Raw genomic sequence first — 19,193 nt, 5'->3', positions numbered from 1 at the left:
CATGTCACTGATTCTGCCCAGTTGAGGGATCAGAGTTTGTTGTTGTTGTTAGTATTTATATTTTGGTATGTATGTCCAATGTTTTCATTGTCAGAATCCTTTATTTTGAATACCTTAGGAGTTTCCCATAGGTCTAAGCAATCTCCAATTGCTGTTTGATTTTGTTTTGTACAGCTTCCTTAAGAATTTATAAATTGGTGTATGAAATCTCAAATATGTAGCAAGTGTGTTAATCCCTAAACTTAGTCACTCGGGAAGCATGTAATACGGGCTTTACTTGAAGCAGCATTTTACATTATTTATTTTTAAATTAGTTGTGGCTTAATAGTTGCTAAATACAAATTTGATGTATGATCCACTATTTTGGGCAGGATTCCGAGAATGATCACATCTACCACTCGGAACTCTTTACTCTGACAAAGCGGATGGCGAAGGGGGAACCTTACAAACTTTCCTTTACTGTGCCTATATTTGAACCACATCCTCCACAATATTACATTCATGCCATATCTGATTCTTGGCTTCATTCAGAAGCATTCTACACTATTACTTTTCATAATTTACAATTGCCAGAGGTATTACATGTCCACTTATTTCTTCCATTGCTTCTAGTACAGTATGAAAACTGGCTCAATATATCTCACATTCAGACTATACCTTCCCCAGGCTCGTACTGCTCACACTGAACTCCTTGATTTAAAACCACTTCCGTTATCTTCCCTTGGCCACAGTTCTTATGAAGCGTTGTATAAATTTTCACATTTTAATCCCATACAAACGCAGGTTTGGTTCTTTTCTTTACAACAAAAGTTGTTAGCTTATGCAAAGTGGGTTTTACGTTTGTTAACAACATATGACGACTGTTCTGTAACATGTTTACTGGACTTGGACAGACTTTTCATGTCTTGTATCACTCGGACAATAATGTTTTATTAGGAGCTCCAACTGGAAGTGGAAAAACTATATCGGCTGAGCTTGCTATGCTTCGTCTTTTCAACACTCAGCCTGATATGAAGGTTTGTACTTAATATTTGTGAATGCAGTTTGAGAAAGAGCATGATTTCTAGAAAATAAAATTGTGGAACATACGAAAACAACGGAGTTATGCATTTTATTTGAAGATAGTCAGGCTGTCTGAACTTAGCAGTCCACAGTCTTTGTTTGGGAAAGAATAAAATGCTTAGTAGATCCATTTATTCAATTATGTTGGTAAATGGTGAAACTTCCTTTACATTGTTCGCAATATTTTTGCTGTGGCATTACTCACAGAATAAAAGAAATAATCGTGATAATCTTATTTTCATTATCTTATGAAGCTACTTTTCTTTATGAACATGCAGGTTATATATATAGCACCTTTAAAGGCTATTGTTAGGGAGAGAATGAGTGATTGGAAAAAGCGTCTTGTCTCTCAGCTAGGGAAAAAGATGGTATTAATCTATGTTTTAATAAGAAAGATTAAAGTAGGTCAATGCAGGTTCTTGTATTGATGATATTATGCTTTTGTCAGGTTGAAATGACTGGAGACTATACTCCAGATTTGATGGCCCTCTTGTCAGCAAATATCATTATATCTACTCCTGAGAAGTGGGATGGTATCAGTCGTAATTGGCATAGTCGTAGCTACGTCACAAAGGTGCATATTTGTTTTGATTGTTTGTGTTGGTATTTGTAGTATTATATATGAAATTATTTCAATACTGAAGCTATCTAATTCATATTTGAATTCTGCTGGCATTGATCAATAGGTTGGACTTGTGATATTGGATGAGATTCACTTATTGGGAGCTGATCGTGGGCCTATCCTTGAGGTATATGGCTATGAACTGAAGGGAAATACTACTGAATCTTTGCTTCATTTGTTTATTTTATTTCTGGGCAGCTGATTGTAAACTGTGTATCATTTAAACTGATTTATTTTGCTAAACATAGAGATAGGTATTAACCAGGATATTGTTGGAGACTTATTTTAGGTGATCCTTTCTGTGTTGAGTCCTACTGCCCTATGTGGTTTGTCAATTTTCATTCTAAACTTATGGATACCTATGGGGGTCAACAGAGTACACAGGGAATTTACAAGATGCATTATATGAACTGAACATAGAAACAGGAAGGGGAAATCCATCAATGAAATAGCATGAGCCAGAAATTGGAATGAGTGGTATCCTCTACACCACCCAGACCTTCTCATTTAAGCTCATAGAAAAGTATAAAGGCAAGGTTATACTGCCATTAAGTCTTGGCTTTCCTGAAAGGTAGGTTGTGGTTCTCATATCAACTTTTCCGAGGACCATTGGATTGGAGATTTCTCGTCTAGTCCTGTTTTCCTGTGGTTTTATCTCTGTGGTCTATAAACTGAGTTGATTGTTGAAAAATATAATGTGATGATGTAATGCAAACTAAGAGTCGCATTTATACTAATAACATTAGGATCCTTGTCCTAAATGAAAAAGGTAACCAAAGTCCATCATTGCTTTGCTTAACCATCCAAACTTTGCCCCTGGTGATTTTTGGCCCTAAATCAAATTGATTTTGCACTCGGTGGGGTCAGCTATATGAATCAATCAACGTCATTGTGTTCTGTTTAAACCATGTCTTCAGAAGTGCCATTTATATCTAATCCTTGTTAATGGTTTCACCTGTAGTTTTTATTGGTCTACGTCTACCACTCACTATTGGGCTATCATCTAATTGTTTCACTCCTTATTGGGGCTTCTAATGAAACTTACAGAAAATGGCACTTCCCATTTCAAGTGAATTTGAGAAAAGGGGAAAGTTGCACATTTTCTATGTGACAACATATCCCATACGTCTAAGATATAGATGCCGCAGTTAATTTGTTATCATAGGTGGGCTGATGGAAATCGTGGGTCAACTGTCACGTCAAGACAGGTTTCTAATTCCGTAGTGCTATTCACATCTTGAATGTCAACTGTCAAACTTTTGCACTGTGCATTGTATGTTGTCATTTGGTGCATATGACAGGAAAGGATTGCAGAATGCCAGAATAATAATTTTACAGTGCTCAGCTGATGGTTTCTTTTTTAGAGTGATTTTTACATATGCATAGAGATTAGCATTCTTTGCTTAGTTGATTCTTAGTTTATACTTCATTAATCTTTCTTCCTTCCTTTGCCTTGTCAATTTTGCTGTGTTTTAGGAGGATGTAATAACTTTGTGTGCAATAATTTCTATTTCTAGGTTATCGTTTCTAGGATGAGATACATATCATCTCAGACAGAGCGTTCAGTACGGTTCGTAGGCCTTTCCACAGCTTTAGCTAATGCTGGGTAAGTTTACTTTCTTTATTTGCATCCTTATGTCAGTATAAGGTTAAAACTTATCCACTCTTATCACTACCAATTCTTTTATTGTCCTATATTTCCTTCTCTTCTTGTACCTCTTTATTTTTATACCTACATATGTTTGTGTAAGGAGAGAGATGGAATGCGACAGTACAGGGCAGGAGTTTGTTCAATTAACTCATAATTCCCTTTTCCCTCTTTATGTAGTGATCTAGCTGACTGGTTAGGCGTTGAGGAGATTGGACTCTTCAATTTCAAGCCAAGTGTTAGGCCTGTACCTTTGGAAGTTCATATTCAGGCAAGTGGATATGATGTTTCACATAGATTGTGGTTTTATGCCAATTTCTTAGTCTGGTGTTTGGTATTACTTGTTTTCATTATAACAACGGTAGTAGTAAGAATAGATAATGGAGTAATGAAAATGAGAGATGCATACATGTTTCCACATGTGTCGATTCTAAATCTTAATCTCTACCGGTTTACTCCAGCCAAATAAACCCTAATGTAGCATTCTCTTGAAAAATGTCTTACTAATATGTCAGCAATGTCAATACTTTATAGGGATATCCTGGAAAGTTTTACTGCCCAAGAATGAACAGTATGAATAAACCAGCATATGCTGCAATATGCACACATTCACCTGCAAAACCAGTTCTTATATTTGTATCATCACGACGCCAGACAAGACTTACTGCACTGGACCTAATTCAGGTGCAGATCCAACTCCTTGTTGCGATATTGTTTATTCCATCATGATTTACTGTTATTAATCTTTGTTCTCCTCAAATGAAGTATGCTGCTTCAGATGAACATCCAAGGCAATTTCTTAATATTCCAGAAGAATCACTAGACATGGTTCTGTCTCAAGTCACGGATCAAAACCTGAGGCATACTTTACAATTTGGCATTGGGTTACATCATGCAGGCCTGAATGAAAAAGACAGATCTCTGGTTGAGGAACTTTTTGCAAACAACAAGATTCTGGTACACATTAACTTAAAAACTGAAATTGAGACTTATTTTTGTATTAAACAACAACCAAGGGATGGGGCCAGCTACATGGATCGAACAATGTCATAATTATTTTTTGTATTGAACAAAAAGAAATTAAAATATATTTTGTATTCCTCTTGTCATGAACCATCTCTATCATAAGCCTAAGTTGTAAGGTGTAGGACATGAATGGTTTATATTTCACATGCCTCCATACGCAAGAGCTGTTTATGTTTGAAGTGTGGACAATGTGAAATTCAAATAAGTGTCATAGACATTCTAATACTGTGTCATAGACATTCTAATACTGTGTCATGAACGCAGTCTTCTTAAAGCTTAGGCTGATAGGTAAAGGCACATGCATGGTTTTATATATACCACTCTTAAGTGATTATTTTTACAATATCAATGCAGGTATTGGTGTGTACCAGCACATTAGCTTGGGGTGTAAATCTTCCCGCTCATCTTGTGATTATCAAGGTGATGTAGTTGCAATGTGTTTATTTTAAAGTTTTTATACATTTTGTTCAAAGTCATTTCTTTCTGCAGCAGACCAACAGAAGTAGATTGCTAATTTTTTCTTGGGTAAGATAGATGTCATGTTTGGCCAGGTTGAAATTGTCTGTTTGGGTGTCAGTGCTGTTTGGTTTTTATTTTATTGCCTATTATAAGAGGATGAGTCTCAATACAATAGTAAGGTTGCTGCCTTGTGACCTGGAGCATAGATTGAATTCAAAAACTCATCCACTTCCTAGTAAAAGGCTGATACAATTCTAATGGAACTCAAATGTTATTCCATTTCAATTTAATGTGCAGCTGCTGGAAGCATTGTTGAAATATTTTTAACAACGGGGTACATGTATGGCCATTTACCACAGCAGTATTCCCGTAACATATATCGGTTTTAGTTTGCGTTTCTCCCTATACCTTTTTGTGTTTTTAATATACCTATTATACCTTTGCAACAATAACAAGCAAATTCATTATATTTTGATTTTCTACTTAAGTGAGTTGTGGACCACCAGGTAGGAAAAATTCCTCCAGCCCCAAACTAAATAGTTGTTAATTGGCAATAACATCCCCTTAGCTGTTACTTCTTTACCTGAGTTTCCAGTATCTAATTGTCGGGGAAAGGAAATTGAACAATGATTTGAATCCCACTAGGTATTATCTATCATCTTCAAAAAACTAAAGTACTTTGTTTCTTTTGTAGGGGACAGAATTCTATGATGGAAAGGCAAAGAGGTATGTCGATTTTCCAATCACTGATATCTTGCAGATGATGGGTCGTGCTGGGCGACCCCAATTTGATCAACACGGGAAAGCAGTCATTCTTGTTCATGAACCCAAGAAAAGCTTCTATAAAAAGGTCAAAATTGAGAATGGTGATTTTGTAAAAAATTTGTTGCACAAATAGCCTGATGTGCTGAGAACTGTACTGTTTTCTCTTTTATGTTGCAGTTCTTGTATGAGCCATTTCCTGTTGAAAGTAGTTTGAGAGAGCATCTGCATGACCACATTAATGCCGAAATTATTTCTGGAACAATTTCCCACAAACAGGATGCAGTGCATTATCTTACATGGACTTACTTATTCCGTAGACTGGTAAGTGTTTTTTTTGTTCTTCATTACTACTAAAATGGAAAAGAAGTAAAAGCGGTAAGTGTTCATATGTTTTCCTGAAAAACAGCAAGTATCATTGAGGTTTTTCTTTTCCTTATTAAAGGCTATATTCGCCTCCATGTCAATCTTGGATATATATGATGTATGCCACTACTCTACATCCTAAAAATGAAAGCTATTTTATGTATTAGTCGGTCTTAAAATTTTTGCATTGCACATGAGTTGTTTTATAGTTCAGTGATGGCTAAAAACTTAAGTGAAAAAAGAAGCTTACTGCAAAACGAAAGGAAGACATAGCATCAGGAAAATAAGTTTTTATATTATAGTCATATTTTTAGTTTCTTAACTTCTGGCTAACTTGAGTTGCTATTAAACCAGTCCTAGTAGTTGAATTTGACATGAAATTAGTGTATAGATATACAACCACCACACCTGTAAGTATAAAGCTCATAATTTTACTTAAAGATGGTGCATGGAGTAAATCTTGACAATTAGATCTTACATGGAGTTAGATTTTATTTGAAGGTTACATTATGAGTTGGTATGTAATTCTAAAATGTTCTTTTCATTTTCACTTTACCTCTTCTCTTTTCTCCCATTTTCGTTCTCTTCATTTTTCTCCGAAAGGCACAATATGATTCTTTTATAAAAATAAAACATTACAAGAAAGTTGCTTGGAGTTTTCAACTTAAGAACTTTTAACCACTCAATTGACTGACATAATGATGTGTGAAACTGGTTAATGTAATGAGTGGCCACTAATTGATTTTAACCATTTGAAGGTTTAATTGTTTTACCAACTATTCTGTTTTTGATATTTTCGCAGCAAAAATTGTTACTAGGAATTTTAACATTGACTAGAAAATCTATTATGCATTTTTAGATTCACCAATTTTTGTAAGAGTTTCCTATGGACATGCTTAATAGCTCTTTTTTGGCAGATGGTTAATCCTGCTTACTATGGATTGGAGAATGCTGAGCCTGAATTTATAAGTTCGTATTTGTCCAGGTAATGGCATGAAATACCTAAAATTTCTGAACCCTGTGCTGTGAGAGAATGATTTCACTCTTGCAATGATGATATTTTGACAATAGCTTTCTTTTGGCAGCCTAGTACAGAGCACATTTGAGGATTTGGAGGACAGTGGATGTGTAAAGATGATTGAAGACTCGGTGGAGCCCATGATGCTGGGGTCAATAGCATCTCAGTATTACCTCAGCTACATGACTGTATCAATGTTTGGTTCAAACATAGGTCCAGATACATCACTGGAAGTATGATTTATATTTTTCCCTTTCTCATCTTTTTTTATATCTTCATATTTTCAATTATTCAAAATCATTATGCTTGGTTTTGTTTGTTGTGTAGGTGTTTTTGCATATCTTATCTGCTGCATCCGAGTTTAATGAACTTCCTGTGCGGCATAATGAGGTATTGTTGTACTCTTTTGCACTGAAAATTAGTACATTTCAAGATAACAAGTATGAAACCATGCACAGGCTATATATTTCTAGTTATCTATATTTTTTATTCACTTGTTGTCGAATGCATTAAATTTTATGTGGGATCTGAAGGATTTGGGTCCTCTAAAGTGCAGGGCAAACTATAAAGAGTTAAGTCTAGAAGTTGATAACCATTAATGACTAATGAAAATAGTGAATGGTTCAGTTCTCTACAAAATGTACAACCATAAGGAATAATTTAGATATACCTTTTATATTAACTTGAGAAACCCTCCACCTATGACCTAGCTCTTGGGGTGTAGTTAGGTCCAATTATTCTGACATATATAAATGTAAGTTTTTTTAAAAATGTGTACAATAAACTGAAGCGTCCCGAACAAGCCTACCCCTGTTGCATTGTATTATTTTTAAATGGCATGTTGGGTTCACATTCCCATGTCATGCACCATTATATCCCATGTTGCTGGTAATTAACCCTTGCACTTTAAAGGATTGAATATATGTGTACAAGTAATTCTCTTTTTTCATCACATGACCCCTTTCTCTAATAATTTGGTTATTGCTGCATTTGATGTTTTTTTTCAAAAATGGTCTCTCCTTCCTCCAAAATAATATTTGTTTCTTAAAGTAAGGTAGTTTATCATCCATGTGTTTTAGGAAAAATACAATGAAGCACTATCTGAGAAAGTTAAATATCCGGTGGATAAGAACTGTCTGGATGACCCTCATGTCAAAGCAAATCTTCTGTTTCAGGTCAGTCATATCTGTAACCGTGAATTTAGCTTAATAAAATTTCTCTTTCACTGTTTTATTTATATTAGTTGATAGTGATCATGTAAATATTTTGGACACAGGCTCATTTTTCTCAGTTGGAGTTACCGATCAGCGACTATGTTACAGACTTGAAATCAGTATTAGATCAGAGTATACGTATACTTCAGGCCATGATTGATATATGTGCGAACAGTGGTTGGCTTTCAAGCTCAATTACTTGCATGCATCTTCTGCAAATGGTCATGCAGGTATTCATTCCATTCTTCATTTTTTCTCAGAATTTGACTAATTTTGCATGTAACTACCTAAAGTGCATGTAGGATTCTAATTATTTATGCTAAAAAACTGTGTTGGACATTTTGATTATAAACTTTAATAAAAGTAATAAAAAAGCAATAATATGAACTAGATATACAGTTTCAATCTGGAATTGTTGGCATATTGAGCAATGACCACTACTTACTGCCTTACATAGAACTGTATTAGTACTAGATTATGTGTTAATTTCAGATTTTGTAAAGGATTGGGTGCATGGATCCTTTTACTGTCCCAACTCCCAAGTAAAATGAAGTCAGTCCATGGCCCATGGAATTTACAATATTAGATCAGAAGGTTATTTCCATGAAGGTTTGCCTAGTCAATGGAAGAGTTTAACAAGCAACTAATTTGAATGTCAAGGAAGAGGAGAATATTCCATGTTTTTCAACACTGTTATATTCTGTTCCATTTTGTACTCATTTTTATTATATGTGAAATTAAAATATTATTGCATATAGGTACTTTTCCGTGATTTACATGCAATTTCTATCACATGAGCCACAAACCGTACAATTTTAAATCTACATTATTTTCTTGCCACTTTGCTTAGATGGTGGAAGAGGCATATAATGGACCTGTGTGTCTGGATTACACAATGATGCTTGTTTATAGAGTTAATATAATAAATACAACGACGCAACGGTAAGGTTACTTGCCTTGTGACCTGGAGGTCATAGATTCAAATATTGAAAATAGTCTTTTCACTTGCAAAGGTAAGGCTGCGTATGTCTAACCTCTTAGACCCCACTAGGCGGAAGACACTTGCAATGGGCCACCCTTATTTAATAGATCACAATATGCCTTACTAACATATTTACTTCATTTGGTTAGCCTGTTCAAAACATCTAAACATTATTTGCATAGTTTTCTAGACCCCCTCTCAACCTGAGCGTATAGGTCAAATGCACAAAGCTTAGTAAAGGTGTATCTTATTCAAGGACCTCTCAAAGACTTAGTGAAAACATTGGTTAATAGATCATTTAAATTGACAAAGCTTATGGTGATGTCTCAAAACACACTGGTCTCTCTAATCTATCTGTGTTTGGTCCTCGTGAAATATTAAAATAGAGGCAATATGCGTTGCAACTTCATTGTTGCAAATGAATTCCATTTGCATAATAAGGGTGAGCATGGGTGCAAAGGAAATAAAGATATTATGAGATATTCTGAGAAACATTTTTCTTCTTCATTTTAAATGTTTAAGGGAATGGAATATTCTTCTTGTAGTTTAATGATATTATTCTCTGCTTAATTTATTCCTCCTTTGTTCTGATTTGGAGGGGACCAAGATTATTATTAGATGAAGCATACTCTTTTGCACGGTTTTCATTGTTATCAATCAAAGGAAAATTACTATATATATGCGCTCATCATTGTATATCCAAATCTTACTTTCCTTTAATAGTGAAGCTTGATATAGTTCAAAACATAGCTTGATATGTGCTCACCACTGTATTACTAAATCGTGCTTATATTGATCCTGAGAATAGGCATACCACACTCAGCATGGTTCCCATTCTCTTTATTTTATTATTTTTCCCATCTAGAATGTCCTATACAATTAAATCTTCTTAAAACTTGTTATGTGCTTCTAGGGTTTGTGGTTTGATAAGGACTCCTCCTTATGGATGCTGCCATGCATGACCTCTGGTCTGACAAGTTCACTTAGCCGAAGCGGAATTTTTAGTCTGCAGGAATTACTAGATACTCCCAAAGAAGCATTGCATACTGTGACTGGAAGTTTCCCGGCTCCAAGATTGTTTCAGGTACTAATAACTTAACTTCTGCTTGTCCAAGAATGTGAATAATCTTATTGAGGACCAGCATTCGCAAAAGCTCCATCTATTAGGTGATGTCACATGAGTGGTTTTAATATATCTAACAAAAAAACTTTGTTTTGGAGGGAGGGGGCTGAAAAAAAATAGATGAAAACATATTTCTGCAGATTGATAACCGAAGGGGGTTTACATGATAGAGATGTTAGCCATTAGTTAGTTTTGCTAATATTTATGTTTGTGCCATGTCGAATTAGCTACTGTTATCACAATGCCTGAGAAAATAGGCCTGACAATTTTGCCCATGTAAAATAAAATCTATGCCTTGTCCTTAAGAATCTCAAATGGTGGTCAAAATAGTTCCTGATAAAGACTAACATGTTCTTAAAAATTGTTCTTAAAGTACTAATTTGCTGGTATTTAAGATTCTTAGTGCAGAAATCAAGATATTATTTTCAGGGGCTAAATTGGCGTATGTGTATTTTTCTCAGGATTGAGTTTGGATATACTCATCAAACTCTAATTGAATTCTAAATAATACTGGTGGCCACATGCGACGTGCTGACTTTTTATCGTTATACACTTGCTATAATTATATTTGTTTTCCATAAAATTAACATGTCATGTGATGGCAAGTTTCTCTATATAACTATATTTGTTTGATGCTGTGTGATGAGTTTTGTCCATTGATATCTGCCCTGTAAGAAATCCATATGGTTTGTTTTATTGCTAAGTAAAATCTGAAAGAGGGTAAGACATGGCATTGTTAGTGATTTGTAGTTAAGTGTTGTTGCGTTGTGCATAGGAAGACATGCTTCTGAGCGTTGGATGTTGTAGGTTGTGTTCTACAGATGTTCCTTTTAATAAGAGTACTTTATTTTGTGGTATATGGCCTAAGTTTATATCTGTTTCGTTTCTTTATTTTTTTCTTAACCAGGATCTTCAGCACTTCCCTAGGGTTAAATTGAGATTAAATCTACAGAGGAGGGACAATGATGGTGACAGGTCCCATACATTGCAAATCAGATTACAAAAAACCAATTCTAGGCGACACTCTTCTAGAGCATTTGTACCTCGATTTCCGAAGGTCAGATATTTTTATTCATGGACAATTCTAGGTGACAGGTCCCGTATGATTTCTCGTCTCTGGGCCTCGGTGCAACCTTAAGGTTGTTGCCTCATGACTTGGAGGTCACGAGTTCAAATGAGGCTGCATACATTTAATATTCTCAAACCTCACTACTAGGTGGGAGCCTTGTCTGTAAAGGTATTTGATATTTTTGTCGGTTACAGATAAAAGACGAACAATGGTGGCTGATTCTTGGTAATACCTCCACATCTGAGCTGTATGGTTTGAAAAGAGTTTCTTTTTCTGATAATTTGGTTACCTCCATGGCGTTGCCTCCAAATCCAGCTAATAATCTTAAGGTGAAAATAATTTCTGTCAATCCAAACTCTAGTTTTACTTAATTGATTTGTAGTATAATTAATATAGATTATGTACATGAAAAACATAATTTCTCCCAAATACAGTGTGATTGAATATGCATTGTGTTGCAGGGTATGAAATTGATTTTAGTGTCGGATTGTTATATTGGATTTGAACAAGAACACTCTATTGAAGACATTGTTGGACGTTAGCTAATAGCAGAGGTTTGAGTTGTACATACTATTTTACATATTTCTTTTCAGCTGAATTTTGTATACATGTGTGGGTTTAAAACTAGTTAATGTGTAAATCCATGTCCTTAGGATTTGATCTAATTCTTGCATGGAGTTACTCTATTGATTCTGTTTAAGTCATTTCATCACTCTTTTTTATAAACAAATTTAACTAATTTAATGAAGTATATAGGGAGTTATAATTATTTAGCATATGGTAAGTGGTATTGAAAATTGTATAGTTAGTTAAATTTGTTCGTATTTGAGACAAATGTTGTTAGAGAAAATAGAGTCATTTGTTTATAATGTTTAAAGTATTTTGAGAAATTGATTGATAAGGTAAGTAGCGTTGAATGAAAATTAGTAATGCTTGGTTCATGGAATTTGCTTGGATCAAATAAAAATACAAATATTGACTCCAAACATGATGCGTTAATACGTCTCTACACAAACTTCTTTGTCCGACCTGTATCCGATTTTTGCTATTGTTTTACCTAAACATATTATTAAGAGATAATTTATATCTTCAACCAGTAAAAATATAATATATGTATTATTTTGTTTAGTTTTAAAGATATTGTTGCAGAAAATAATATATCAGGAGGTATATTATTCTAGATATAGGTGATAATATATTAGGAGATACATTATTCTCGATATAATATTCCTCATTTAAACAAGAACATAGAGCCCAAGAGTTTGTCATGTTATTTCCTTTTTAGTGAAGCTTTACTGTACAAAACTATAAAAGAAATTTTTATAAAAAGAAGTTTCCCCTACACTTGGTATGAGTGTAAAGGTCGCAGAATAAGAAAACGTTATAAAAATATCATCACTCATTTTTAATAACAAATCATAAAGAAAAGCAACAAGCACTGCAAAATGAAACATCCAGCAGCAGCAGCAGCAGCAGCTTTAACAATCTAACCGTGGCTTAACATCAAAACAACATTCAAGTTTTCATCACTATGTCTTTAGCTATACCCATCACTTATGTAGAGATATGTTTTCAGTAATTATTTCCTGATATTGCACTTTCACCCCCAATAATATTAAAAATTGAAATAAGGGTTATAAATCATCCCTATGCAAACTATAACTTACTTTTAAGGTGCAATTCAGCTTGACCTTCTATAAAGTTTGTAAGCCACAACAACAGCTGCCACAGCACTAACCACACCAACAGCTGTAAGAACATCACCCTCCTTCAATGCCGGCCAATTCCAAGCTTTTTTACCCCCTTGCTTTTTTTGTGCTTCCAAGGTTTCTCCGTTCCCATTGTTTTGCTCAAAACTTGCAACTCTGCAACAAGATATCCCTCCATTAACACCCTGGCAACAACCAGAATCGGCCACGTTTTCGTTGTTACTCAGATTGTCACTTTCGACATGGTCCTTCTTCCCATTGCTAGTAACATCTCCATTAACTTCTTTTTTGTCATCTGTCCCCTTAACTTTCTCCACAGATGGTCCCATTTGGCCCCTGCAATAATTTCACAAGGCATAATCAATACTCTTCCATTTTATGAAAGGTGCCTAAGATGGGATGAATAACATAAAGAAGCAACTAAATCGTATGGAAGATTATATACTACTTAATAAAAGAACAGAACCAAATAATTTACTCCTTTGGTTATTATAAATGGTAAACCCGGGTGAAGAAGCGCACATGCAATTCCATTAGGCAGAACATAACCATAAAAAGGAAACAGAACCATGAGAGTTGAGGCTTGTGGTAGATATCAATTCTGATTTAGTCTCTGTAGGCTTATTTATTAGTTGGACTAAAATGTAATTCAGCTGTTGATATTACTAATGAAGCTACAGACCTGCTATATAATAAAAAATAATGAACTATGAAAGTGAAGCATTGATATATCTTTATTTCATGGGATCGCGATTAAAATAACTAAAGCTACAAGCGTGTAGAATACTAATCAGTAAACAATTCAAATTCAAGTCTTCAACAAAATAATGCTTCTGAATTTTATTTTATTTTTCAGTTCCAGAAGTGTCAAGCATTTGCCTACACAGGACTTTAGACACAAATACAACCCACATTGATGGATACATGTAACATATATAGGGTAGGGCTACCACCCTATTACATTATACAAACCACAAAAAAACAATGCTGCAGCAGATTCCAAATAAGGGCACTGAGCAAAAAAATTATAATTTAAGAGTTAAAAGTATAATAAGGGTGATGATAATAATCTCCAACTGCATAAACACTACTGAAATAAAGTGTGTGGAAACAAACATCGACCCTTTTGAATAATCTACTCCAAAGTTTAGTAACCAACAGAAGAATACTTTCAGGATCTAACAAGCCCCATTATAAATGTTTCTTTTGGTCTTTACAAACACTATATCCTTCAAGGAAACATTTCATTAAAATATATAAACACAGAACGGCAAAAGTACTAACCTCCAAAGCTTCTGTATGACCTCTCCCTTTGCAATATGTTGGTCCAACAATTCAGGAACATCATTAGGAGTAACATAGCCATACCTATAATTAATTAATAAGTACTGTAGTTAAACTACAGAAATCCTTCAAAATTAGAGGATGCAACAGCTCAAGTCTGAGAGATTACCAATGACCCATAATTTTTCCATCTGGTCCTGGGCTGTATACAATTACATTCCCAGCATACTTATGCCCACCAACATGAGAACAGGCAGTGACAGATATCTGATTCTTTAAGTCTCGGAGCTCAATTTCCTCATTAAGCTTCTTGATGAGTTCTGGCCCACAAACACCACATCTCACATCACGACTTCCATGGGCACATACATAAACATGTGAACCAGTCAACACCTCTGGCACTCCAGCAGCCCATGGTATACCCTTCACCAAAACATCTTCAATAAAGCTTTCTACATTTGATTCCTCCAGACCCCTTTCAATCAAAGAAGAAAATAAAATACAAAATCCGACAACCAGTTCCAATGAACATAGTCAAAACAAGACAAGAAGACATTGCTTCAACCAAAAACTAGATTTTAGTTTAAAATTCCCCCCTACACACAGAAAAATAGCATCACTTAAAGAAGAACAAAAGAAGGAAGAATTCCCCCAGCAGAAATAAGACCTTGGAAAATTTCAAAATGGAAGCTCTCAAACTATGATTGTATCACTTCATCATGCTATCAAGTCATTTGTACTAAATCAAAATCAAGAAATCCATACAGTTTCTATTTATCATTCAGTACTCACAGAGCTACTTAATATAGAAATACACTTTTAAAATCTTCCTAGCATGTAGAGTACTCAGTTGGATAACTGGACTCTAACAAGCTTCAATTACAGTTAAACTTAAACTAAATTAAAGTCAGCCACAAAATCAAGAAATCGATACAGATTTTATTTACAATTCACAAAGCTACCAATATAAAAATCCACTTTTATCCTGGGGTGTTTCTCCCATGATGAAGCAAGAATTTATTCAAACCTAAGCAACAGCAGAAACGGCTGTGCATGGAGCTATGGAAACCCTACTGATCAAACCAAGATCATGGCTTATTTTAAATTGACACATTTATTAAGTTCTTCACTAATCAAATTTATCCACTTAAGTAAAACATAACCAAATTATTAAATCATATTAAATACACAAATCAAATATGGAATTAGATTAAAGAAAATTAAAATAATATATTCAAAATATATTATTAATTAATAGTTAATAGTAATAAAATAAGTACAAACAGCATGCCAAATATATCAACTAAGTATACCCCTACATACTATATACTACTTACACGTACTAAAGAGAAGTTTAAATGTCCATGAAACTTCAACTAAATCAAAACTCGGTTATTACCGCATACCAGTCTTAAATGGCGACAAACCGCGCACTATATCATTACCAGAAAAAACGGCACACTATATTTATTACCATATAAAAATCAAAGTATTACTTCGATTCAATAAATAATAAATAAAAACCCTAGAAAATCACTTTTGACAAACACAAAAGCCAGCACAAACAGAACCTCCGATATCCAAAAAAGAAAAGAAAGGAAAAACAAATCCAGTGGTGTTTTTCATAGTTTACCTATATTTGATCATATCAGGGAAAATCAAAACGTCGCCGTCGGATAAGTCAGCTTCCTCACGCGCCTCGCACACAGTAATCTTCGTCTGCAAAAGTCAACAATCAATAACTCCACCACAAACCAAATGACATCTCATAAACCTATTCAAAAAACACCGTTAAATTCACGAACGATTACCTTAACCGCGATATCGTTCTTGCGAGCTTTGAAAGTAGCAGCGACGAGCTTGATAAGAGGATCTTCATCGGAGGCTTCAACGCGCGGTGGCCAGGATTGATGATTCTTGTAGGAGATGAATACGTGGCGGTCGTAGGCGTCGACGGTGGAGGCGAGATTCTCGGTGTACATCTCCGGTCGAGTGAAGCCGTTGACGGCGTCGTGGAGAGTGGAGGAGGAGAGGTTATCGGAGGCCATGACGGGAGTGATAGGGTTTGGAGAAGAAACGGTTATGGAGGATGAGAGAGTTGATATTTATAGATAAGAAAGAAAGTGCGCAATGCGCATATGGCGTGGTGTATCAGTTCTCTTATTTTTGTGGCAGACTATGGCATGTTCATATTTAATTGTTATTGTATATTCAAGAAAGAAAGAGTGAACAAACGTCTACATGTGTTATGTGGAAAAAATGTTCATATTTAATTGTTTTAAGAATCCGGGTTCGAGTCTTGTGGATGGAAAAAATGCGAAGATACATGTGGAAAACCAAAAACAAAAAAAAAAGATTAGTACATAAATAGTATATAATATAATAATTGTGTATAAATCTTTATACTAACAATATATAGATATTATATTCTCCGGTTAATTCAATTATATCGGATAAATTTTCATGTCATGGTCGTATTTAGATCTATGACCTACCTGGATGTGTTTGAGTTTGGGTATATAGAGTTTGGGTCAAAGTACTATGATGGGTTAGCTCATGTAATATTAATAAATAATTGTTTAAATTTTAATTTATTTTTAAATAAATACATACATTTTGATATTAGTGTATAATTATTTTTAATGTAATTGTTATGTCTATTTTATCAACTCATAAATTAATGTCTTATGTTTCAGATAAAATATGATGTCAAATTTACTTATATTATATTATAGAACTCATTTGTATTACACTTTTATTTCTTAACAAATATAATTATATCTTATTTTAATATAAATTTTTTTGGACACCGTAAAGAATGATATTATATTAGTTTATGGTAATGTAATATAGACTCAAATTAGAGAGAAATCTATATGTGGAAGTATCAATATCATCCTCATGTGTATCTTGATTATGAGCACTTTCATTGTCCAAGTGTAAACAATTATGTTATCTTTTAATTATGTTGTAAAAGTTATTGTTATTTATTATATTTTTGTTATAAAAGTTAAACTTAATTAAATACATAATTAAGAAAGGAATGTAGAATCTAAATGATTGAATTTGTCTTCTCATTTGATTTGATACATCATTTTATATAAAGTTAGTATATCATTTACCGTTCATATGTATTGCTTATATTTAAAAGCCAATAATAATTATATATGAACGATGAACTATAGAGTGACAATGTACAAAATCTTATTCATATAAGTCATCCAAATGATTGTAAATGATGTAACGAATGTGTATATATTTTATAATGTTATTACATTATTATCCATCATCTACCATATATAAATATTATATTTATTTATGAGTAATATTATATTCTCATAAGAAATTATTCTACAAATCCTCTTACACCATTAAAGTATATGTCTTTGCAAACTAATTATTAATAAATTATTTAAGGCATGAGAATTAAGGATGTAAATATTTGATTCAACTTTTGGTAATAACATAAAGACATGTATTGGTTCATTTCAATTAACTATAAATTTTATTGTAGAAATCGAACCAAATCGATTGCGAATGATTTGGTTTAGCTATTTTCCTGTTTTTTTAATCCTACATCAATTTAAAGTTTAAAATATATTCTATGAGGCATTGTGTGTAAATAAGAGGAAACACTATAATTCTTTTAATCCACAATTTGAAAAGTATATTATAATTAGTAACATATATACCAATATAATTCACAATTAGTAATATATATATAACAAATCATAACTATATATAACAATTAATGATATATATATATATATATATATGATAATAACATATATAACAATACACTTCATAATTAATAACATATATAACAATTAGTAACATATGTAACAATAACATATAATAATTTATAGTATATGCTAGTTTCAAACACATACCACAAACAAATAAAAGGTAGATTCTAAATCATTAATTTCCCCTCAAATTCAACCTTTCTCCCTCTTCAACTCTCTTTCTCTGATTTAATTTTTCCCCTAATTTAATTTTCACTCAAATTCATTTATTTTTTCCTTTTCATATTGCCACACATTATTGAAATATGTATTTTCCTTTCCAAATTCAAATTGTTTCTGGTGTATATAACTCTAATTACTTATTGGTCTATTTATCTATACTATATATAAAGTCAAAACATGGTGTAACCTCCACCATGGTGTAATTTTATTTCCTATTTTGCCCTTCACATTATTTAATTTTTACAAAAAAACATAAAATCTTAATTAACCACCACCAACACATTAATTAACTGAATTTCTCACATTAAACTAAATATTATCATAAACACATAAAAATTATAATATAAAGTACATCGAATACAACAAATATATTCTAATTACAAAAAATTAAATATATAAAAATTAAAATATATAGTATCATACAATATTGACTGACAGGCACGAAGTGCCTGTACATACTAGTTAGTATAAATGATAAAATAGTCATGGGTCGCCCGCATGCCCATTTTAAAACGGACAAGATATATGATTTTGTCCATTAAATATTTGCTGGCATGTTCACGCCTACTTAAATTTTGAGGGTATTATATAGGTACGGGCAAAATAGACCCGATTTTTCATCTTTAATTGAGATGGTGGTTGGATTTGAGGTACCATGTTATATTGTTTGATAAAGAAAATAAATGAGAATAGTATATGTGGTTGAGAAATTATGAAGTTATGAATGAGCTTTGGGCCTAGGAAAGTATGAGGTTGAGAAAATATGTTGTGTGAGGGTTTGGGCCTTTTGGGGAGAATAAAAATTGAGAGAAATTAGTAAATGATATTTTGAGTTTTTAAATTGTTTTGGAGTATAAAATGAAAAGGATGACAACAAAAAG

General features: G+C 33.4%; 2 protein-coding genes across 2 annotated transcripts in view; one reads left to right on the top strand and one right to left on the bottom strand.

The window, feature by feature from the left end:
• LOC109358385 (DExH-box ATP-dependent RNA helicase DExH14) overlaps positions 1-11,989 on the top strand; it is a 30,411-nt gene extending 18,422 nt beyond the window's left edge. Inside the window, exons 28-49 of the mRNA XM_019602582.1 lie at positions 372-575; positions 667-783; positions 894-1,016; positions 1,341-1,430; positions 1,511-1,636; positions 1,749-1,811; positions 3,202-3,290; positions 3,513-3,603; positions 3,867-4,016; positions 4,098-4,289; positions 4,713-4,778; positions 5,512-5,667; positions 5,760-5,903; positions 6,863-6,930; positions 7,031-7,196; positions 7,291-7,353; positions 8,043-8,138; positions 8,240-8,407; positions 10,073-10,243; positions 11,190-11,339; positions 11,546-11,680; positions 11,813-11,989. Of these exons, the coding sequence (XP_019458127.1) occupies positions 372-575; positions 667-783; positions 894-1,016; positions 1,341-1,430; positions 1,511-1,636; positions 1,749-1,811; positions 3,202-3,290; positions 3,513-3,603; positions 3,867-4,016; positions 4,098-4,289; positions 4,713-4,778; positions 5,512-5,667; positions 5,760-5,903; positions 6,863-6,930; positions 7,031-7,196; positions 7,291-7,353; positions 8,043-8,138; positions 8,240-8,407; positions 10,073-10,243; positions 11,190-11,339; positions 11,546-11,680; positions 11,813-11,893 (2,709 nt within the window). The 3' untranslated portion in view covers positions 11,894-11,989. The remainder of the gene's footprint in view (positions 1-371; positions 576-666; positions 784-893; positions 1,017-1,340; positions 1,431-1,510; positions 1,637-1,748; positions 1,812-3,201; positions 3,291-3,512; positions 3,604-3,866; positions 4,017-4,097; positions 4,290-4,712; positions 4,779-5,511; positions 5,668-5,759; positions 5,904-6,862; positions 6,931-7,030; positions 7,197-7,290; positions 7,354-8,042; positions 8,139-8,239; positions 8,408-10,072; positions 10,244-11,189; positions 11,340-11,545; positions 11,681-11,812) is intronic.
• LOC109358735 (altered inheritance of mitochondria protein 32-like) lies at positions 12,831-16,475 on the bottom strand. Its single transcript, XM_019603158.1, has 5 exons — positions 16,156-16,475; positions 15,978-16,063; positions 14,514-14,819; positions 14,345-14,428; positions 12,831-13,396 (listed from the first exon to the last, which is right to left on the bottom strand). The coding sequence occupies exons 1-5, from the start codon at positions 16,390-16,392 to the stop codon at positions 13,033-13,035; spliced, it is 1,077 nt and encodes a 358-aa protein (XP_019458703.1). The 5' UTR covers positions 16,393-16,475; the 3' UTR covers positions 12,831-13,032.

This window comes from Lupinus angustifolius, chromosome LG10, assembly GCF_001865875.1.
Source record: "Lupinus angustifolius cultivar Tanjil chromosome LG10, LupAngTanjil_v1.0, whole genome shotgun sequence".
NCBI lineage: Eukaryota > Viridiplantae > Streptophyta > Magnoliopsida > Fabales > Fabaceae > Lupinus > Lupinus angustifolius.
The sequence above is the reverse complement of the archived record's forward strand: the minus strand, read 5'-3'. Positions and strand labels throughout refer to the sequence as shown.